The sequence below is a fragment of the Odocoileus virginianus genome, chromosome 17, assembly GCF_023699985.2.
Source record: "Odocoileus virginianus isolate 20LAN1187 ecotype Illinois chromosome 17, Ovbor_1.2, whole genome shotgun sequence".
NCBI lineage: Eukaryota > Metazoa > Chordata > Mammalia > Artiodactyla > Cervidae > Odocoileus > Odocoileus virginianus.
The window spans coordinates 52642547-52665139 of NC_069690.1; the positions used below are offsets into that span (position 1 = coordinate 52642547).

Sequence of the window (22593 nt, forward strand, 5' to 3'; positions counted from 1 at the left end):
TGATAGAAAAGTTGTTAACCCAGTAGATCCTGAGTGAGTTCTCATCACAAGGAGAACTATTTTTTTTCTTTACTTTGGATTCTATCTGAGATGACGGATGACAACTAAACCTATTGTGGTAATCATTTCACAATACAGTTGACCTTTGAACAGCAGGGGTTAGAGGCACTGACCCTAGGGCAGTGGAAAATTCCCATATAACTTTACAGTTGGCCCTTTCAATCCACTGTTCTATTGCGTACTATCCTAGTGTATACTCACTGGAAAAAGTCCAGGTGGACTCCCATAGTTCAAACCCATGCTTGCTGTTCAAGGATTAGCTGTATATATAACTCAGCCACCATGCTGTACACCTTATGCATTGATGTATGTCAATTACTTTTCAGTAAAACTGGAGACAATAAATTAATTTTTAAAAGCCAGCAGAAGGGGTCCAGGGCACCCTGCTCAGGCTGTGAGCCCCTTAAAGAAGGCTCCCCTCCCTTTCTCTCTCCTTGCCTACAGGAACCCTGAGGCTAATGAACAAACGATTTAACCGGCCCCCTCCCCACAAAGATCCACCTGCCTCGCAGGAGGGCCTGTGTGGGGGTGCTTCCAGGCCCCTGCCCGAATGCAGAGGGAGGCCGTGGGTCCATCCATCCGGCTGGGGTCTCCACTCCCCCAAGTCCAAAGCCGGCCGGCCTGGGGGCGCTCGGAGGCTCAGAGAAAGCGCTGAGTCACGTTCAGGGCACAAGGCCCCCAGAGAGCCGCGCCTTTGGGGAACGGGGCTGTGGGAGCGCGCGGGCGCGCCCGAGGCTGCAGAGCGCGGGGGGCGCGGAGGCGGGGCTGCGGGGGCGCCCGGCATCCCTCTTTGCCAACCTCCCGGCCACTAGCGTCCTCGGTTGCTAGGAGTTTCGGGCCGAAGTGCAGTGGGTGCCAGCGCCTGACGTCACCGCCGCCCGCCGGTTCGGGGGATAGGGGGAGGGGGCACCCGCAGAAAGGCCCGGAACGCCCCCCAGCCCGCGGTTTGTGCCCGTCTTCCTGCACGTTCTCTCCTCCGTGCCCTCTCGAGTTTCCCTCATTTATTTGCTGCCCGCGTTCCTCTCCTTTTCAGCGCCCCATTTGCCCCCCCCCCCCCCACCTCCTCCTTTTCTGTTTCTACCCATCCATCCCCCTGTCTTCTGCCTTTCTCCTCTTTTTCTTGCACCCGCTGGACATTCTCGGAGGTTCCAGGGGGCGCGGTGGAAAGGTACCGATGGGCATCGGGCGCCCCCTCCTGTCCCACTTGGCCCAGCCTGGCCTCGGACCTGGGAGAGGGCGGACATTGGCCGCACCACCTTGATTCAAACCAGTTTACTCAGAGCACATTCAGCTTACAGTGTGAAAATAATGTTAAAGCTCACCTGAAAAAAAATAAACAACGCATCTTTTCATTCTTTTCCTATCTACTCTTTACTAGATATGGCTGCTATAAATATAATAATGGATTCACATTTCACAATGGGTTCTCTTGAAAGTCAGATTGACAGCTTTGCATAACAGCATGCAGAACTCCCAAGCTACCCAGCCTGGGGAGGCAGAGCACAGCAGTCTCCTGGCCGGCTGTGTTGACTCAGCGGAGCTGTGACCTCTCTGACCCGACCCTCCTCCTCTGCAGAAGGGAGATGAACAGCTGTGCCTGACTTGTAAGTTTATTGTGAAGATCAGACAAGCTAATGCAAGGTGGTGCCTGTAACAGAGCGGGGCAAACAGAAGGCTCTCAAATCATGGGAGCTGGCTACCAAACTGCACTTTGTTGTTCAGTCGCTAAGTCGTGTCCGACTCCTTGTGACCCCGTGGACTGCATCACACCAGGCTGCCCCGACTTTCACTATCACCCAGAGTTTGCTCAGATTCATGTCCATTCAGTCAGTGATGCCATCTAACCGTCTCATCCTCCACTGTCCCCTTCTTTCGCCTTCAATCCTTCCCAGTATCAGATCTTTTCCAGTGAGTCAGCTCTTCGCATCAGGTAGCCAAAGTATTGGAGCTTCAGCATCAGTTCTGCCAATGAATAATCAAGACTGATTTCTTTTAGGATTGACTGGTTTGATCTTGCTGGCCGAGGGACTCTCAAGAATCTTCTCCAGCAACACAGTTTGGAAGCATCGATTCTTCCATGCTCAGCCTTCTTTATGCTCCAACTCTCATATCTTTACATGACTACTGGAAAAATCACATGTCTGACTATACGGACCTTTGTCTACAAAGTGATATGTCTGCTTTTTAATACATTGTCTAGGTTTGTCATAGCTTTCCTCACAAGAAGCAAGCAAATTGCCCTTAGAGAAGGATATTTGAGAAAATACAAAACACACATGTATATAGTTTACAAAATTGCAATGAGAAATAAAAAGCTCAAAGTATTTGTTCACAGCCATAAAGGATTTCTTCTTGAGATGAAGTTATTCATATTTTCTGGAGCTTCTACTGTGGGCTGGGTGCTGTTCAGAGGGGTTAAGTGTTGAATGAAGCTATCAGGGCTGGTCCACCTGAGCCCAAAGTCCTTTCCACCAAAGCTGTCTAGTCCACTTTTTCTTTTCTCTGGCTGCTAACAATTTAAACTTTTCCTTTCACTTAGTTCTCAGGACTTCACAAGGACCACCTCAATGTCCTTACACAAGGATTCTGCGTTTTTATCTCCCTCATCTGCAACAGGGGTGCGCCTCCCAGATTATTTCCTTCATCAGTACTTTCACGGCCATCAACCAGATCTGAAACTGTCCTCTCGCCCCAACAGAAAGCTGCCCAATCCCCCTCCAGGTGCTCAATCCCATTTCTTCCTCCTTTTTGTGGAACTGGGCCGTGGGAGAGCCTTGGGAACCCTATAACTTGGTGCCCCCCAAACCTTCTCACCCACCAGCATATGCTTCATTGTCTGTCTTCCTGTACCTGGATGCCTCAACAAAGCTGCACAGCCACTTACCACCCCAGGGTAGGACCAGAGGCAGGGTGAGCCTCTGCAATGGAGGAGGGAGTGACACTAGGTTTTGCAGGAGCTGTGTCTGTGGTGAATCCAGAACATTCATCCCTGCAGGAACCCTGATCCAGGGCCACCTCCCTACCCCTGGCTGGCCCGGAACTAATGAGAGGAGACTCTGGGCAAAGGAGCTGAGACATTCTGGCACCTTGCAGGAGGGTCCCTACCAGCCCTCCAAGCCTTTCTGATTTCCCCAGAGGCCCTGTGGGAAACGCTCCCCTGTGTCTGAGTACCCGCAGACAGGCCTCAACGTCTCCATCACCGAGAACACCACCTGGGTCCCAACTCCTCGGACAGGTCTGGGCTTTTTCAGCCTTTCCCTTGCACTGTTTTCAGACCTGGGAAAACACACCGCTGAAGCCACTCTCTACCCCCGGCCCAGCCCTTGCCCCCAGCAAATAAAACCATGTATCTCTCTCCAAAACAGACACCTTAGTGTGGAGCTAGGAGCTCCTCTCTGGCCCCATTCCAGTGCCCGGGATGAGTGCTCCTAGAACTCCTCCTACCCCAGGAATCTGGCCGAGCCCCTCACAAGTCGGGATTGTAGTTGTGGATGCCTCTGGGGCCATGGGCGACCATTCCTTGCCCGGGCCAGGACTTGCACACAGGGCCCATTCCATGAGAGCATTTAGGACCGAAGAGGGACAGGCCCCTTGGTCATTAAATGAACACACATTAGGCGCCTGCTGTGTGACAAGCTCTGTGCTGTGCTTTGCGGGGGAACGCAACATCTGTGCCTGCATCCGGACTCCGATCTAGAGAAACGAATTTGTTATTGATCTTTGTGAAAAGAGTCAGCCTTCCCACGAAGACGGCAAGTGAGCTGTAACTGTTGTGCCAGCTGCGGGACAAAACACCGCTAGAGAATCTTCTCTGATGAGGGTGGCAACGCGCATCAAGATGAAACCCAGCCGCAACTCCCCGACACACCCAAGATGGCCACTTGTCGTGTCCCCCGTCCCTGAGTTCCACGCAGGCGAACTTCCGCATGCCACTCCCAACATGGCGGCAAGCGCGACCGGGGAGGGGCCACGGGCGGAAGTGGGTGTGACAGGGACGGGAGCCGAGAGGGCCTTCTGAAGGGAGACGCTGGGCTGTGGGAGCCACACGCAGGGAGGGTCGAAGTCATGATCCCCCCGCAGGAGGCGTCCGCTCGGCGGCGGGAGATCGAGGACAAGCTGAAACAGGTCGGGCTGGGGAGGTGGTGGGGGAGGTGAGGGAAGGGTCCGAGATCCGGGCCGGGCGTCTACTCAGGGAGGTAGCAGGCGTGGAAGGGGGCCGGGTACCAGGAAATCGGGTCGGGGCGAGGCTGTGGAGCCGGGATGCGGTGGTCTCTAGCTTCTGGTGATGTCCTCCCTTCACCCCCGCAGGAGGAGGAGACGCTGTCCTTCATCCGAGACAGCCTGGAGAAGAGCGACCAGCTCACCAAGAACATGGTGAGTAACCCCTCAGCTGGGAGGGCCTCCAGACGCTGGAGCGAGAACCCTGCGACCCAGTGGTTTTGGTACCCAAAGCCTGAGGGTTCTGGTCTGGGTGGTGTTGGGTGGTAACGTCTGGGTTTCTCTAGCAACAGTGTTACACTTCTCTTACACTCTCTTCCCCTCGCCCGCCCCTTCGCTGAGGATGCTGCAGCCCCCCACTGGCCTGGACTTTCTGCTTTCTGCCTAAGTTCTCCATTTTAATCTCTCTCCTTCCGCAAACATTTAGTGAGACTTACTTAAGTGGGCTGGGTACTGGCCATGCGTCACCCTCAATTCAAGTGTGGGTATCACCGGTGGGGTTACCACTTCTGAGATTACTGAGGGCAGGAGACTCAGCTGTCACTCTGGGGAGCTGGAGGGGTAAAATGAGCCAGAAATCAAACAGATGTGGAATCTAGTCCTCGCCCCTCCACTTATTTGTGTGTGGCTCCTGACAGGTAACTCTGAGCCTCAGTGACCTCCTCTGCTAAAATAGACAATGCCAATCTCCATTGCAGCTGTGAAGGTCATGGAAGCTAATGCATGGAAATGCCTCTTGCACAGTATCTGGTATACAATAGGTACTCAATAAATATGAACTTCCTTTCTTATTCCTAAAAGAGACTGGAAAACCCAAAATGAGTAGTAGATAGAAATGTGGGTATGTATTCAGTAAAACAGTCATCAAGTGCTAGTCCTTACTTAATGCGATTTAGCCTTAGAGAGAGGGGGTTTGAAGGTACCAGGAATGCATTTGAGGCTACTCTGTATGAAACTAGTTCCTGTTTAGTCTAGGAAAGCATCAGAGAGAACAGAAATTGAAATCTGGCTTTAAGGGGTGGAAGGGAAGCTATCCTGAAGTGATTTTCTAAGGAGTTAATGTAATGCTTGCCTTACCTTCAAATCGAACTTCAGCCAATTTATTTGGGCCACCTCTGATTTGCCAGGCATGTGGTAGATCCTGGGGATACAGTGGGGGATAGGTATACCTTGTCCCTCTCCTCTTGGAGCCTACTGTCTAGAAAACCAGAGAAAAGGTAGCATGCTGAAGACCTGGCAGTTTTGGCAGAAGCAGTTCTCGGACAACCCTGAGGCCTGAGAGCACGGGGCTTCCCCCCGCAGGTGTCTATCCTGTCATCCTTTGAGAGTCGCCTGATGAAGCTGGAGAACTCCATCATCCCTGTGCACAAGCAGACGGAGAACCTGCAGCGGCTGCAGGAGAATGTCGAGAAGACCCTGTCCTGTCTGGACCATGTCATCAGCTACTATCACGTGGCCAGTGACACTGAGAAGATCATCAGGGAGGGGTGAGCTTGGGCCAGAGGGTCACATTCCTAACGCCTCTTGGACCACTGGGCTTTGGAAGAGGGGGTAGAATATATATAAGCCTGGAGTCCCCAGTGTTAATTCTGTTCTCCCATTTTCAAATACCATTCCCTTAGTCCTTCCTCTTTATCTTCCATCTGCCCAGGCTAATATGGCTCTTCTCCTTTCCAGCCCCACAGGTAGGCTAGAGGAGTACCTGGGAAGCATGGCCAAGATTCAGAAGGCTGTGGAGTATTTCCAGGACAATAGCCCAGACAGCCCAGAGCTCAACAAAGTGGTAAGGGGCCAGCAGAGTGATGTGTGAGGTCGGGAGACACCAATCCCTGCCTGGGTCTCATGAGTGACAGCTGAAGCAGCTGAAAGATAATATAGTAGAATAAACAGAAGTATATAGTACTATGCACATACTACAGACATTAAAATCTCTGTTTCAGGAATTACAGGTATATATTTTGATTGCATTTTAATAATTTAACTAAATTATAAGTTGTTGTTTAGTTGCTGAGTTGTGTCTGACTCTTTTGCAACCCCATGGACTGTAGCCTGCCAGGCTCCTTTGTCCATGGGATTTCCCACGCAAGAATACTGGAGTGGGTTGCCATTTCCTTCTCCAGGGGATCTTCTCAACCCAGAGATCTCCTGCATAGGCAGGCAGGTTCTTTTTTTTTTTTTTTTAACCTTTTAATTTTTTTTTCATTTGTTTTTATTAGTTGGAGGCTAATTACTTTACAATATTGTAGTGGGTTTTGCCATACATTGACATGAATCAGCCATGGATTTACATGTATTCCCCATCCTGATCCCCCCTCCCACCTCTCTCCCCACCCCATCCCTCTGGGTCTTCCCAGTGCACCAGCTCTGAGCACTTGTCTCATGCATCCAACCTGGGCTGGTGATCTGTAAAAATATGGAACTCTTCACGAATTTGCGTGTCATCCTTGCGCAGGGGCCATGCTAATCTTCTCTGTATCATTCCAATTTTAGTGTATGTGCTGCCGAAGCAAGCACCAGGCAGGTTCTTTAACACTGAGCCACCAGAGAACACACATTACAACTTACTTATGAAATATAAATTTAACATTTGATTTTTTATAAATGCATGGGTTTTTTTTTATTGTAGTGAAAAATACATAATATAAAATTTACCATTTTTAACCACCTTTAAGGGAACAGTTCAGTGACATTCATGTTGTTGTATAACCATTGCCACCTGGCTACACAGAAGACTGACAGGATCAGTCCATTGTCATACCAGTAACCCAGAGGGGACACACCAGTATAACCAGTATACTGCAGCCCATCAGTGGGCAGCCTCGACTCAGAGATTGGAATGTCAGGGGTTGGAGAACTTTGTTCTTGAGGGTCTCTACCAAGTTCAGATCACAGAGTGATGAGCTCTGTGCTAGAATTGGGCATGGGAGTGGTCTAGAGAAGGAGAAGACAAAAAATCTATAACTCTGGGTTTACCCTAGAGGACTTACTTTTCAAGTAAGCAGAAACACTCCAACTCCTCTATTTTTAAAGCATCTTTATTGAGATATAATTCACATACCAACAAAATTTTACTCATCTAAAGTATAAAACTTAGTAGTTTTAGTAATCAGTAATTTAGTAGTTTTAATAATCACCGAGTCATGCAACATCCCTGGAATAAATTTCATAACATATTCATCCCCTGTAAAAAGAAACACATTCACAGTCACTCTTCTTCCCTCACCTCCGCCATTCACCCCGCCACTAGTACTCCCTCAGCTGTTTTCTTTGTACTTTTACATATTCTGGACTTCTGTAAATGGAATCACACAGTATGTGACCTTTTGAATCTAGCTTCTCTCAAATTGCCTGTTTACAAGGTTCATCTGTGTGGTAATGTGTGTCAGCACTTCATTCCATTGTGGGATGGAATAGTGGGCAGGATAGTATTGCATTCTATGGATCTACCACAGTTTGTTTGTCCATCCATCACTTGATGATCATTCCACTTTTTGGTGGTTATGAACAGAGTTGCTATGAACACTTGTGTACATACTTTTGTGTGGGCGTGTTTTTGATTCTCTTATCTGCTCTGAATACCTGTCACTTATCAGATACATGATTTGCAAATATTTCCTCTCATTCTATGGATTGTCTTTTCACTTTTTTGGGGTGGAGGGGGCTCACAGCATGGCATTCAGGACCTCAATTCCCTGGCCAGGGATTGAACCCTTGCCTCCCTCAGTGGAAGTACGGAGTCTTAAGCCTTGGACAGTCTGGGAAGTCCCCCTCTTTTCACTTTTTTGATGGCATCATTTTCAGCACAAAAGTTTTTGACATCCAATTTAACTGTGTTTTTTTCTTTTGCAAACGCTTTTCTAACAAGGACACAAATTAATGGTGGAATGAGAAAATAATCAGCTGATGCCTGTAAGCACCTACTTCTTGTAAAACTCTGGGTTTCACCTGCAAGCATACATTTTAAGAGAACACAAGGGAAAGAAATAATCAAGGAAGGCTTCCGAGCGTTTCTTCTCTGGGAAAAAGGAAGTGAAGGTGGAGGAGGCCTGAGCCCCAGAAGCAGGAAGGGAAAGGAAGGATATGGGGAGGCGAGAGCTGGCTGAGTGCTGGAGCAGCTGAGGACCCTTATCTTTCCCTCCTTGTCTCCCTTCGCCCTATAGAAGCTGCTGTTTGAGCGGGGGAAGGAGTCCCTGGAGTCCGAGTTCCGCAGCCTGATGACTCGGCACAGCAAGGTGGTGTCCCCAGTGCTCATCCTGGATCTGATCGGTGGTGAGGAGGACCTGGAGCTCCAGGAGGAGGTGCCCCTGGAGCACCTGCCCGAGAGCGTGCTGCACGACGTGGTCCGCATCTCCCGCTGGCTGGTGGAATACGGCCGCAACCAAGGTGAGGCGGTCTGGTTTAATCCACTTGCATGTCTTTGATAAGGAGTTTAGTAGGAAGCAGTGTGAGCCGTAAATCCCTAGCGTATGTGTCAAATTGTGAATCTAGCAAATCCAAGCGTTTCTTTATATACCTTCCTTTCCTGTTTCTTTCCTTTTTTTTTCTTCAATTAATTATACAAATTTCAAATGGCACAGAAAGGTTTAGGTGGAAAACAGAAGTTCACCTCCCCACTTCCCTGATGCCTACAGCATAACCCAAAGATGAGTGCTGTTAAGGTTATTTACACCCTTCCAAAAAAATCTTTGTTTGTATGTGAGAGAGTAAATATGTGGCTGTCTCCCCCTCATTCCCAGGTGGAAGGAAGCACACTAAACAGTCTCTGAAAATTGTTTTCTGTTTTTTTTTTTTAACTTAGTGACATGCCTTGAGAGCATTCCATAACAGTACATGTATATCTGCTTCATTCTTTTTGACAGCTGTGTAATATTCTGTGGTGTGTTGGTCCCATCATTTCTTTGGCCTGTCCCAGGATTTTTATTTTTTTTTTATTTTTTATTTATTTTTTATTTTTTTATTTTTTTTTTCCATTTATTTTTATTAGTTGGAGGCTAATTACTTTACAACATTGCAGTGGTTTTTGTCATACATTGAAATGAATTAGCCATGGATTTACATGTATTCCCCATCCCGGTCCCCGCTCCCACCTCCCTCCCCACCCGATCCCTCTGGGTCTTCCCAGTGCACCAGGTCCGAGCACTTGTCTCATGCATCCAACCTGGGCTGGTGATCTGTTTCACCCTAGATAATATACATGTTTCGATGCTGTTCTCTTGAAACATCCCACCCTCGCCTTCTCCCACAGAGTCCACAAGTCTGTTCTATACATCTGAGTCTCTTTTTCTGTTTTGCATATAAGGTTATCATTACCATCTTTCTAAATTCCATATATATGTGTTAGTATACTGTAATGGTCTTTATCTTTCTGGCTTACTTCACTCTGTATAATGGGCTCCAGTTTCATCCATCTCATTAGAACTGATTCAAATGAATTCTTTTTAATGGCTGAGTAATATTCCATGGTGTATATGTACCACAGCTTCCTCATCCATTCGTCTGCTGATGGGCATCTAGGTTGCTTCCATGTCCTGGCTATTATAAACAGTGCTCCGATGAACATTGTGTCCCAGGATTTTTAAAAAAAACTCTTGAGTTAAGCAAAAATTTAGAAAAACTGATGAATATTCAATGTTAAGCTACTTAGTCCTCCACATTCTTCTTCCCTTTGGTAGTGTGTACACGTACCAACTGTCACTGTGCCTTATCACTGTCCCCCTCCTTCTCGAGGACTAGGTCTCAGGGCTGCCTGTACCAACCACACAGGCTTGTCTGTGGCTCACGAACTGCACTCTGGGAGCCGAGGGGTTGCCAGGAGCGATCCAGGGGCTCAACTTGAGATAAGGGAGGCCAGTGGATGCCTCCAGACCCCTCTGCCTCCTTCAGCCAGAGCCTCTGTGCTTTGGTCCATTTTTCATGCTGGTGACACATTGGTTCAGAGCTGCTGAAGTGTACCATGGCATCTGTATCTTTTTTCCTCACTCATTTGAACTTTTTTTATTTTCTAATTTTCCAGTGTTGATAAAGTGCCAGAGTGAACATGCTTGTACTGCTTGCTCTTCTTATTTAGGAAGTTCTTTGGGTTATTTTCTCAAAGGTGCAGTTATCAGGTAGAGCTGTCTGAGTAGATCTATAACCTTCTTGCCATCTTACGTTCCTCTCTGGGCAGATGGGGCCAGTGGACTGACCGGTGGACAATCCTCCAGCTGTTTGTTCTTCCTTAACTTCATTTATCTTAGCTATTTGACTGGGCTATCATGATCCTCTAGTTTTTTAAAATTTTCACTTCATTCACAGCTAAAGAATGATCTGTTTTTTTCATTTACTGACATTTATAGTCTCTTTACTGCCTATACATTGCTCACATCCTTTGCATGCTCAGTCGCTGAAGTCATGTACGACTCTTTGCAACCCCATGGACTTTACCTCACCAGGCTCCTCTGTCCATGGGATTATCTAGGCAGGAATACTGGAATAGGCTGCCATTTCCATCGCCAGGGAGAAGGACTTCCTGACTCAGGGATCAAACCCCAGTCTCCCACATTACAGGAAGATCCTTTACTGACTGAGCCGCCAGGGAAGACCAAGCCTACTGGGCCTATCCCTTCTCCAGGGCATCTTCCCCACCCAGAAATCACATCCTTTGACCTCTTACGAAGTTGAAGCTGGCTGTCAAGTTTGTATTTTTTTAATCTAAAAAAAATTTAACCAGGAATTCCCTAGCAGTCCAGTGTGTTAGGACTCTGCTTTCACTTCTGGGGGCCTGGGTTCAATCCCTGGTCTGGGAACTAAGATCCCACAAGCCTCGAGGTGTTACCAAAAATGAACAAATGAAATAAAAAATAAAAAAACCTTACTTTCAAAGGGAGCTCTCTGGTGGTCCAGTGGTTAGGACCCTGCTTCCACTGTAGGGAGCACGGATTCCATCCTTGGTCGGGGAACCAAGAACCACATGCTGTGTGGCACAGCAAAAAAAAAACAACAGAAAACAAAACTCACAGCTAACTGTTGGTTCTGTTGGGGGATAGTTTCCCTCATAAGACTTTGCCTGATTTGGGACGAGGACGCATTGGGGGCTGCTAGGAAGAGGTTCGCAGGTAGCAATAGCAGGTACCCACTGCTGCCCTGAGGAGCTGTGTCTGGAGGGGAGAGGGAGGCTCCTGGGCCAGGGTCAGGGACCTCATCTGTCGCCTGTCTCCCCTCAGATTTCATGAACGTCTACTACCAGATCCGCTCCAGCCAGCTGGACCGCTCCATCAAAGGCCTGAAGGAGCATTTCCGGAAGAGCAGTTCTTCCTCCGGGGTCCCCTACTCCCCCGCCATCCCCAACAAGAGGAAAGACACACCCACCAAGAAGCCAGTGAAGCGGCCAGGTGAGCCCCCACCCGACCCACCTCAGAACCATCCAGAGGGCCACGTGGGACCTGGGTTGCCCAGGCCCCCCCTGGGGTGAGCAGCGTCGGCCCCTCTAGAGCTTGTCCTCACAGTACCCCTGACTGTAGGTACACAGGACAGAAAGCAGGTGTCTGCCCACCCAGCAAGGCCTCCAGTGAGCTCCTTTTTCGCGAGTCTTGGGGCTGCCTAAGTGTCCTTGGAGCGGAGGGTCACAGGCCTGGGGAGGTGGGCTGATGGGCGTGCGGGGTTAGCCACTCGCTGGGCACCCTGGAACTCCCTCCGTCATCTTGTGGAAAGGCCAGGCCTGCCGCCACCACCAAAACCGTGGAATGGGCCAGGGGCAGGCACGGCAGCCTTCACCTTCCAGGAAGCCCAGGCCACATGACGTGATACGTAGTTAAAAAGTGGAGAGGGGAGAGTGTACTCTCACAGTCCATCCATCCAGGAAAAAAAAAAATCCAGGCCATCCTCGCCGAAGGACACAATCGGGCTTTTGGGTTCCACTCGAAGCTCGTGTCCAGCCGTGGGGAGTCGGGGGAGGGTCGTTGAGGTGCGAGAGGCCTGGGCTTCGGGTGTCCTGGGCGAACAGCTCACTGTCTGGCCTTCTTCCCGGCATCGTGTGCCCCGTAATCTGTGCTCTAGGTAAACATTGTCCCCGTGTGTCATCTTCCGCTTGGCAAGCCTGGCTGTGTCTAGCTGCTGAGAGATGTTGCCCTTGAGAGCCTGGGGTCTTCCGGGGTGAGGGACCGCTGCAGACCCCAGGGAGAGAGAGCGCACCAGTGAGGCCGGGGTCTGCTCCTGCCTCAGCCCACCCAGTCCAGCTGCTGGTGCCGGCACATGCCCCGAGGCACTGGTGGGACCGTCCTTCGTGACAGCGCTTTCCCTCCCTGCCCCTCAGAGAGCAGGGTTGCCTGTTCAGGTTGCCCTGAAAACCCGCTCCTCCTCAGGCCTTTGTTCAGGGTTTGGAGATGCGGCAGAGCAGAGGCTGCCCTTAGGCAGGGTACCAGTGGGCAGGGCGTGAGAGAAGCCGGGGGCCCTTCCCCTCTAGTGTGGATGTCCTGACCGCCCCCCCGGGAGAACTGACTGCAAACTCTGCTAAGGCTGCCTGCGTGGCTGCAGCCGCCTGCCACATGGGCCTGTCCATCTCTCTGCCTCGGCTCAGTGAGGCTGTGGGGCTCCTCGGGCCTCGGCAGGCCTGCGCTCTCCTCCCCTCTCTCTCTTCTCCGACGGGCACCCCAGGACCCGGACTGCATCCAGGAGCACTGCTGGCCCTGCGGGGGAACTCCCGCCGGACCTAAAGCAGGCTTGGCTTCGAGCCTCCTGAGAGGACTGTAGCTGTGAGGGTCCCTCTGGTTTCCGTGGGGTTTCAAGAGTTGTCAGGAGCTGGGGGTGGGGGGGGGGCTCAGAACTGATGTCAGAAACTAGGGAGGCAGGCCCCCAGGACATGATTCCCAGCTCTTGAGGAGCGAAGCTGGGAGGCGCAGTGGGTAATCAGACACCGACCTCAGCATTGTCCGAGGTTACTTGGGCACCTGATGGGCTTGGCGGCTGCCAGATCAATGTCCCCAGCCCACATCCACACAGACGTGCTGGCGAGGCTCCTGAAGGCCGCGCAGGCCCATCTGCTCCCCCTCAGCTGTGGGGCAGGAAACCAATTGGCTCATTAGTGTGGCCGCTCGCTGCAGACGGAGAATGCGGCGAGACGGATGCTGAACCGGAGCCCCAGACTCGCATGTTAGTAGCTAATTGTGGTTGGTGCACACAGAGAGAAATGTCCCGCCTCCCCCAGCCTTTTGGGGAGCTGCCAGGACCCAAGCAGCCTCACTGTGTTCAGAGATGCCGGGGTGGGGGGGCATCCAGGAGTCCCCAGGGGAGAGGGACCCGAGTTGCCCTCACGGGTGCCCCCCCTGCCCCCAGCTTTGCTAACGAGGCAGTTGCACACATCTGTTTGGAATGCTGTTTCATTTCCCCCCACATGTCCTGCCCTGAGCTGTCTCGCTCCCGTAGAGGTAGCTGGCCCGAGAGGCTGTGGGCACTGCAGTGTTGTTTTCATTGTTCTCACGTGTGATACTAACTGTTGGTTTTTTCCCCCCATGCCAAGAGCATGCCCCCTGTCCTGCAGCCCTCCCCCTCCAGCTCTCTGTGTGGTGGCCTCTGTTAACTTCTCCTTGGCTTTTGAGTCATTCCCTGATGAGCTCTGATGGTTCGGGTCCCTCCCCTGGTGTGTGGGCCACTCTGCCTCTGGATCTCCAAGCCTCCCACTGCTGTCCCTGGGAGCCCAGTCCCCTTTCACCGCCTCCTGGGCTTCCTGCTTCCGGTGGGCTACTGTTCGGCCGCTGCTGGCACTGAGCATGCCCGGAGAACTCGGCCTGCCCTTTGGAGAGGAACTGAGGGCCTCGAGGTGTCCCCAGGATCTCCCTTTCTGGGCTCGACAGCTCCATGACTTGCTCCTCTGTCCCAGGGCCTATAATCTAAGTGCTACTCAGTACTGTTGTTTTCTTTTTTTTTGATTTTTGGCTTCTCCTGGTGGATCTTTGCCCATCTCATCTCCTTCACCCGCTGCATTTCCTCAAATGAACGCAGATCCAGAACCATGAGGGTCACTGGCAGAACCAGGAGCTCCCCTGGGGGAACAAAATGTCTCCTCCGGCAGGGCCTCCGGTGGTCCCGGGAGGGGCCCACTGGAAGCGATGGCCACCGGGTGTGCTCACTGCTGGGGGTGGGTGCAGGCCTGGGGGAAGGGGCCGGTGGAGGGCTGCTGCTGTTTTCTCTTGCTCATTTCCTAGGTCTTCTTGTCTCCTCTCTGTGTGGCTCTGGTGACAGGGACGATCCGTAAGGCTCAGAACCTTCTGAAACAATATTCCCAGCATGGTCTAGATGGGAAAAAGGGGGGCTCTAACCTCATTCCTCTGGAAGGTAATCACCCCGTGTTCCTCTCCAGTTCCCTCCTCCTCTACCATGTGTCCACTCCCGTGGCAGGGCAGAGCCTCCACCCGCCCCCCCGAGGGCCTCTGGCGCAAGCCTGAGAGGGGCGGGGGGCAGGGGGGTAACTGAGGCCCCTGGGGCCGCAGACCCCCAGTGGCTGGCTGCCTTTGTGGTCTCGGCCCAGTCCTGTCTGGCTGACGGCGGCTCTGCCCCACCCCCGGAGGCTTCCTGCCCCCTCCCCATCCTGTCTGTCTTTCTTGTCTCCTGTATGAACTCTGAGACAGAAAGTTCTCTGTCACGGGCAGCCCTTTCACGCTCAGACCAGCAGTGGCAGGACCAAGCCGGCTGCCCTCTGCCACCCCCCACCTTCAGAAAGGGGACCATGTGCTGTGGGAGACGGGCAGCCTGTGTCCCCCCTGTCTCCCATCAGAGTGGGGACAGCCCAGCCCCAGTGGACCAGGTCCGCCTTCAAAAGAATGACCCTGGGGGACAAAAGGAGCCTGTCCCCATTCATTGGGCAGTGACATTTCTCTAACTGGACCTCTCCCCAAATACGGTGAGACACAGCTCCTGGGGCTGAGCATCAGATCTTCTGTGGCTGCCGGAAACTCTCCAGAAACCCTCTGCGGTCCTCACAGCTTTCTCAGCCTTCGGGTTTGGGGAAACCGGCTCCCAAGGGTGGTCTAGGCACTGCAAGTCAGGCTTGAAACGGCTGTTCCCGAGGTGGTCTGAGGCAGAGGAGGGGCTCAGAGCCCTCTCCAGTGCCCCCCACTACACCCCATCTCATATCCCCCCTGGAGATTGAGGGCTTCTTCCCAACGCCCCCTCGCCCCCAACCCGAGAGGCAGCTACCCCACCCCTGGATAAACGCTGCTTGTGTTTGCGGCTGACGTCTCGCTAGGTCACGAGCATGATTTCCGAGTTAAGCACCTGTCCGAGGCCCTGAACGACAAGGCCGGGCCATTGGCCGGTGAGTACCGCAGCCCAGCCCGCGGGCCGCCGCCGCCACACTCCCGGCCACCCCCTGGAGGGCCTGCTCCCGCTGCTCAGCCAGCCTCCGCTCCGAGGACGAGCCAGGCCTACTCGCCTCTCTCTGTCTCCCCGGTCTCTCCCTTTCTCGGGCACTAGGTCTCCCTGCCTCTCTCCAGATGGGAGTGCAGGCTGGGCCGAGGGCAGGAGCTGCAGGTGGCCCCCTTGGAGGGTAGCGAGCACCCGCACCTGACTCCAGCAGCAGCTCCAAGACTCTGACCCCCTCAGAGCCCGTCCCTTGGCACGTAGCATCCAGTCGCCCGCAGACACCACGGCCCCAGCCTCCAGTACTGTGGAGAGACCCCCCGCTCCTCCAGGGGCAGCTGACGACCAAGCAACCCTCCCTCTGGGGCTCATGTGGCCTGCTCTCCAACTTTGATTCCATGTCAGCTGGCCTCAGAGACCAGGGCCCACCGCCTTTTCATACATTCCAGAAGGCCTGGTCAGGCCGGTGTCTGCCTTCAGAGGCCCAGCATCTTCTGAGATGACACCCGCCTCCTCGGGGTGGACATTGCCACTTGCCCATCCCTGGGTGTCATCTCCCCAGTACAGTTCAGAATCCCCCGTTCTGGGGTCAGGTCAGGTGTGTGTTCTCATGGGAAGTCGACTGAAGGGTCTTCTTGTCCTTGAATCCATCTCCCCCACATCTCCTGTACCTGACACTCTGGGACGGTAATACTGCCCACAGCAGAGCGGAAAATGAAGCTCAGACAAAGGCTGGACTCAGCCCCTGTTTTTCCCCCTCCAACCCTGGCGGCTCTGCTGGAGTCCTCTCAGCTTTCTGCCAGCAGTCTTCCCATCTGCTGCCAGTCTGGCTGCAGCCAAGAAGCTGGAGAGATTCGCGGCCCGCACCCCAGCAGGGAGAGGGGCTACCCCAAACCAGTAGCTCAGGGGCCCTACTGTCCTCCCAGGGAGAGACGACATGCTGGACGTGGAGACCGATGCCTACATTCACTGCGTCAGTGCCTTTGTCAAGCTGGCCCAGAGCGAGTACCAGCTGCTGACGGACGTCATCCCTGAGCACCATCAGAAAAAGACCTTCGACTCTTTGATACAGGTCTGGCCCCGCCCCGCCCCGACCAGACGCCCCAAGTGAGAGCTGTCCCTGCAGAAGCTTGAGTCCAAGCCAGGTTCATAGCCCTTAACTCCAACCACTGCCTCCACCCCGATCCTGGGGCCTCTGAACTGGGTGGTGTGTCCTGATTGGAGGTACACTCCCCCCAACACCCTTCCAGGTGCCCTCACCGGCCGTGGGAGCCAGCTGGCTGCCCCTCCCCTGAGCCCTGCCCCTGCCCCCCTCTCTCAGGACGCTCTGGACGGGCTCATGCTGGAAGGCGAGAACATTGTGGTGGCCGCCCGCAAGGCCATCATCCGACACGACTTCTCGGCTGTGCTCACCGTCTTCCCCATTCTGCGGCACCTCAAGCAGACCAAGCCTGAGTTTGACCAGGTGCTCCAGGTACGTGGGAGCAGGGGAACCCTTGGGGACGCCGCCTAGCAGGGCCTCCCGGAAGAACCGCATTCTTGGCCCCAGCCTTTGCTCAGAGGGGGAGCAGTGGCAGCTTCCCCGGAGCCCTGGGTGGGTGGAGGTGCTCTCGAGGGAGTGAGAAGAGACAGTCCCCAGGGCGGGGGCTGGGAAGGCGAAGGGCTCTGGAACCCTGTGCAGCCACGCGGCTACATCCGCAGGGCACGGCCGCCAGCACCAAGAACAAGCTGCCCAGCCTCATCACCTCCATGGAGACCGTGGGAGCCAAAGCGCTGGAGGACTTCGCCGACAACATCAAGGTGCCCTTCCTCTGTCCACGCCACCCAGGCTGGCTGGCGGGGCTGTGGGCAGGGCCACTGGCGACCGGGCTCAGGAACCGCTTCTGAGAGCAGGCCTCTAAGCGGGGCGGGCCTGCCCTGAAGGGAAGCCGGCCGGCCATGCTGCCAGTCGCCTGTCAGTACCCATGGGCCTCCCTTTCTTTCCCAGGGGCTCCAGAGGCCCCACCGGAGGCATCAGCTCCTGTAGGTCCGACTTGTTCGCTTTTGTGCCCGTTGGGGGTGTCCTGACACTCGTCCGCCAGGAGGTGGCGCTGTGGGCCCACAGGCTGGGGCGCGGGGTGGGCTCCGGGCCTGCTTAGGAGCTGTTGCAGGGACTCAGGCTGTCTCTCCCACAGAACGACCCAGACAAGGAATACAACATGCCCAAGGACGGCACCGTGCACGAGCTCACGAGCAACGTAGGTGCTGCCGGGGCTCCTGGGGTGCGGTTGGCAGGTGGGCTGGGAGTGCTGAGTGCCCCCTGCAGACAGGGCCTTTCCCCAGAGGCCAGACCCACAGGGTGAAGCAGGAAGCTTGCTGACACCCGTTTCACCAGGCAGACGCCTGCCCTCACCTGTCCTGGAACGGTCAGAAGGGATGCACCGTGGGGGCTGATCCAGCCTTTGGGTCCTGCCCTTGACCTCCTTGGCCCCGCTTTCTCCCCACGCAGGCCATCCTCTTCCTGCAACAGCTCCTGGACTTCCAGGAGACAGCGGGTGCCATGCTGGCCTCCCAAGGTACTTGACACCTCCCAGTGGGGGCCCCCCCACGCCCCCCACCCCCCCCCACCCCATTCCTCCCTCCAGGCTGGAGACTTGGGATTAACCCCCCAGGGGGCAGTGGCCCTCTCTGGAAGAGGAGATTCCCCTCACCCTGGGGGGTGGAAAGGAGATGTGACCTGTGGTGGGACCCCCCCCCCCAAGCCTCTTGGGCCATCGGACCCAGCATCAGGAGAGCGGGGGTCTGACCACCTGCCCTGGCCTCCGTCCCCTCCTGGCTCCCTCTGCTGTCCTCGCCCTGGAGAGCAGAACCCACTTGTCTGAAGGTGTCTTTCCTGCCCCGCTGCCCCCTCCTTCTGCATTTCCCCACCTCCTCTTGTGCTGCCTCTCCTCCTACCTGGTCTCACACGGCTGAGCCTTTGAGCGGGCTTGGCTGGCATCTCAGGGCCAGCCTGGTATTGTCCGTGATGGGGTTGGGAAGCCAGCACGTGGGGAGGCGCGCGCTGAGACCAGCCCTGGGCCTTCCCGTAGCCCGCCTCCGGGGGGCAGCCTCTGGCCTATTGTTCTCCCGATGCCCACTCTCCAGCGAGCCCCTGGCCCGCGGGGCCAGCCTGGGCTGCCTGCTGTCTGGCCCGGCGCTGCGGGGCGTGGGCTGCTTGGCCCGGGTGTGGTGGCCGCGTCTCTAACCTGTTTTGCACTTTTTGCATCTTTCTTCCTCCTTTGTCTCCCCCCTCCCCTCTGTGCGCACTGCCTCTCGCTGCGTAGTTCTTGGGGACACATACAATATTCCTTTAGACCCCCGAGGTAAGCAGCAGGGCTCGGCAGCCCCATCCTCCCTCTCTGAAGCCCCGTGGGTGAGGTTCCCTGGGGACAGAGGCCTCTGGACAGGCTCAGGGCCCCAGTCGGAGCGGGGTCAGAGGGGCACGGGTTCCTTCAGGGTGCTCCTGACCTTCTCAGCTCCCTGACCACCAGTTTCTGTCTCTGGGCTTCTGCAGACAGCATCCTGCTGTGCCCAGCACCCTGACTACACCCTTTGGGCTGGTCCAGCACCTCCCTGTCCCCTTCCTCCACTCCCCGCCTCCTTGGCCTTCTGCCCTCTGCGGGCAGGACACCTCTGGTCTGGTAGAGGAGGTTATGGGCGGTAGGGGAGAAGGTGAAGAGGCCATCAGGAGCCTATTCTAAAACTCTGCTGCTAACACACTGGATACATGGTACCATCCAGCATGGGTCGGGGACAGGGGCTGTCCCCACGCCCATCCTGCCCATCTTTCTGCTGGTCCTTGGGGGTCAGCTCATTAACCCCACCACCCAAGACCATGGAGGGGCCTCCCCGGATTCCAGGAAGAGTCCTGGGAAGCGCTCCCCTTGGTGGGAAGAGAGCCCCGTAGCTCAAGATATACACAGCTCTGTCTGAGGAAGCCTCCGGCCCCTCCCAGGGTTTCCCCAGCTGCTCCCTGGGCCGAAGGGAGGCCAGAGAGGGTCTTGGCCACTGCCACCGCTGCGGTAACAGGACTTCTCCTCTCACAGAGACCAGTTCCTCCGCCACCAGCTACAGCTCCGAGTTCAGCAAGCGTCTGCTGAGCACCTACATCTGTGAGTGCTCCCCACCGGCCAGTAGCCCCGGCACCCGGCCTCCCTGCCTCTTCCCTCCCTTCTCCTCTTTGTGTGCTCCTGCTAGTCCTGGTCCCACTCCTGAGGGCCCCCCACCCCGCCCCGGCCTTTAGAATTGCAACCTAGCCTCTGGTTGGGGGGCTGTGGGGGCTGGGCCAAGGGCTCTCAAGTCTGGCAGAGTCTCGGGTCCGGGAGGGACAAGGCGCGACGAGTGGGAGTTGGTTTGCAGATCAGACTGCCATGGTTGGTAAGTGACCACATCCTTCCCTGTGCAGGTAAAGTCCTGGGCAACCTGCAGTTGAACCTGCTGAGCAAGTCCAAGGTGTATGAGGACCCGGCTCTGAGCGCCATCTTCCTGCACAACAACTACAACTACATCCTCAAGGCCCTGGAGAAGTAAGTGGCCGCGGGGGCTGCTCTGCGGCTCTCACCTGCCTCTGCCCGGCCTCCTGGGGATGGCTGTGCCCCCTGGTGTCCCGGTGGGGAGGGCACCCCTTTACCCTTGGTGGGCCCAAGGCCCAGGGAGGTGGGAGGCAGGCCCCACCGGCAGCCTGTTGGGCCTCCCCTCTCTCCTCTCCCCGCTGCTCCCGCCCCAGGTCCGAGCTGATCCAGCTGGTGGCTGTGACCCAGAAGACTGCTGAGCGCTCCTATCGGGAGCACATAGAGCAACAGATCCAGACCTACCAGCGCAGGTGGGGACCCCCCCAACCCCGACCCCCGGCCTGTGTGCCCACCACTCATGTCCCTTCCCAGAGCCTGGGGATGCTGCGCCCGGTCAGAGTGGCATCAGCGATAGGGAGCTGCTGCCCCATAGACCCCAGTCCTCTGCTTTTTAATCGCATGTGTGGGTGGGTGGGAAGCCCCCTCCCACCCCCTACTCCTTGGTGGGGAGTGGCGCTTTGCCAGCCTGTTGAAGGGTCGTCTGCCAAGGGTGATGGCTCAGAATGGTTGACTGTCAGAGATGTAGGTAACATCTTGGCCAAGCAAAGAGCAAGGTCGCAAGGGCCCTTGGACTTGGCTGAGCCTTGCTCTCCGGGGCTGTCTCTGGTCCTCTCCTCCTGCTTCCTAGTTTGTGTGTCTCTCTCCCTTTGGGTGTTTCTTCCCTGTGACTGTATCTCTTCCTTCCTTCCTGTTTACCTGTTCTCTGCGCCTCCTTTGTCATCTGCTTCTCCATCTTAATTGGCTGTGATACTGACGTGAAGTGCAGTTGGTAGTGCTTGATCAATTTATTGAGTGCTCTGTTTCCTGTCCTTAATTTTAAAAGCGAGCAGCTTGAACATTTTTATTCCCAAGGGGGGAAAAAAAAAAATCTCAGCTGTGTTCTGCTTAGTTTTGACCTGGACTGATCCCTGCCCTCATCACCTACCCCAGTAGATCAAGAGATTTTTAAAAAAACAAAACCATCCTGCCCCAGGAAAGGGAGCAGGAGCCTGAGGCTGTCCATTTTCTGCCCTGTGCTTCCCTCCTGGCAGTTGGTTAAAGGTGACTGACTACATTGCCGAGAAGAATCTACCTGTGGTCCAACCTGGAGTCAAGGTGGGCTGACGGCCTGGGCTGGGAAGGGGAGGGATGGCTAGTGCTTTGTGTTGTCTCTCTGGGAAAAAAATAAACAGCCAGGATGAGAAAGCAAGGATGCCTGTGGCCCGGAGGGCAGAAGGGAAGGAGCCTGGGTGTGGGTGTCGGGGGTAGGAGCCAGGGGCAGGGCACCTCTGCTCTGAGCTCCGCTTTGTCTGCCATCTCCCCTGGCCCCCCAGCTTCGGGACAAGGAGCGGCAGATGATCAAGGAGCGTTTTAAGGTAAGTCAGGATATTCTCCCCTCCATCGATTGATGCCGCTCCTGTAGCAACACAGACCCAAACATTTGTCTCTGGGTCACTGCTATTTCTCCCTGTTCGGTGGCCAGGGTTTCAACGATGGCCTTGAGGAGTTGTGCAAGATCCAGAAGGCCTGGGCGATTCCCGACACGGAGCAGAGGGACAAGATCCGCCAAGCCCAGAAGAGCATCGTTAAGGAGACCTACGGGGCCTTTCTAAGCAGGTGAGCTCTCCATCTCTGCCTTCCCAGCCCCATGCTCCCCCTCTGCCCCAACTGGACCTCTGGGCTCTTTTCCTTGAGAAAACATGGAGAGAGGGTGGTGGGTTCGGGTGGCAGACCCAGCGCCCATGGCTTTGGTGTGGGGCCAGACCAAAACATGACTGAGGGGCACCCCGTTAGGACGGCCTTAGGCTGAGGCAGAGCTGGGGAGGGGCTCGGCCTGCCCCCGCTGACCTCAGCACCTGGGCAGGTATGGCAGCGTGCCCTTCACCAAGAACCCGGAGAAGTACATCAAGTACCGCGTGGAGCAGGTGGGGGACATGATCGATCGCCTCTTTGACACCTCGGCCTGAGCTGCCGCTGCCCCTGCCTGGCTCTGCCAGAGCAGCTGTGTCACTGGACAGATAAACAGGTGTGGACTTGCCTCTGGGCTGGGTGAGTGTGGCGTCCTTTGCGACAGGGGCCTTTCTCTGCCACTCGGCCAGGAGCCCCGCCCCCGAGTCCTGTTCTGCCCTTCCTCTCGCAGCCCCCATTCCCTACCCAGGCAGTGCTCTCCCAGAACTTTGGGGTTCCTCCACACCTTGGGGTTCATGATCCTGACCACGGCCTGCAGCAGCCATGGGATGGCTTCAAGACGAGAAGGACAGAGAAGGGAGACGGAGGTCTGTGCCCACAGCTGCCTCGCGGGATGGGAGGAGGAGGGCTGCTGAGTAGCCCTGCCTCGGGCCAGCTCGGGACTGGGGTGGAGAACGCCCGTCAGCCCAGGCCTGAGGGTCAGGCTCAGAGGAGCAGGCCACACCAC

At 55.1% G+C, this 22593-nt stretch overlaps 1 protein-coding gene and 1 non-coding gene across 9 annotated transcripts; one reads left to right on the forward strand and one right to left on the reverse strand.

Annotated features, from left to right (window-relative positions):
* The first annotated feature begins 4044 nt into the window (after positions 1-4044).
* Positions 4045-22215, forward strand: EXOC7 (exocyst complex component 7). Of its 8 annotated transcripts, XM_020915546.2 has the most exons (21): positions 4045-4185; positions 4369-4434; positions 5581-5765; positions 5956-6061; positions 8439-8661; positions 11481-11648; positions 14494-14586; positions 15497-15565; positions 16536-16681; positions 16931-17083; positions 17311-17409; positions 17784-17846; positions 18098-18164; positions 18912-18950; positions 19674-19739; positions 20033-20153; positions 20354-20449; positions 21230-21293; positions 21512-21553; positions 21661-21794; positions 22042-22215. In XM_020915546.2, exons 1-21 carry the CDS (start codon positions 4126-4128, stop codon positions 22142-22144), a joined length of 2163 nt encoding a protein of 720 aa, XP_020771205.1. In that variant the 5' UTR covers positions 4045-4125; the 3' UTR covers positions 22145-22215. The 8 variants fall into 8 exon arrangements, with proteins under 8 accessions (XP_020771205.1, XP_020771206.1, XP_020771207.1 ...); XM_020915547.2 differs by lacking the exon at positions 18912-18950; XM_020915548.2 differs by lacking the exon at positions 15497-15565.
* LOC139039223 (U6 spliceosomal RNA) lies at positions 6686-6792 on the reverse strand. The gene has a single exon (XR_011492546.1). It is a non-coding gene; the product is annotated as a U6 spliceosomal RNA (small nuclear RNA).
* Positions 22216-22593: the final 378 nt, after the last annotated feature.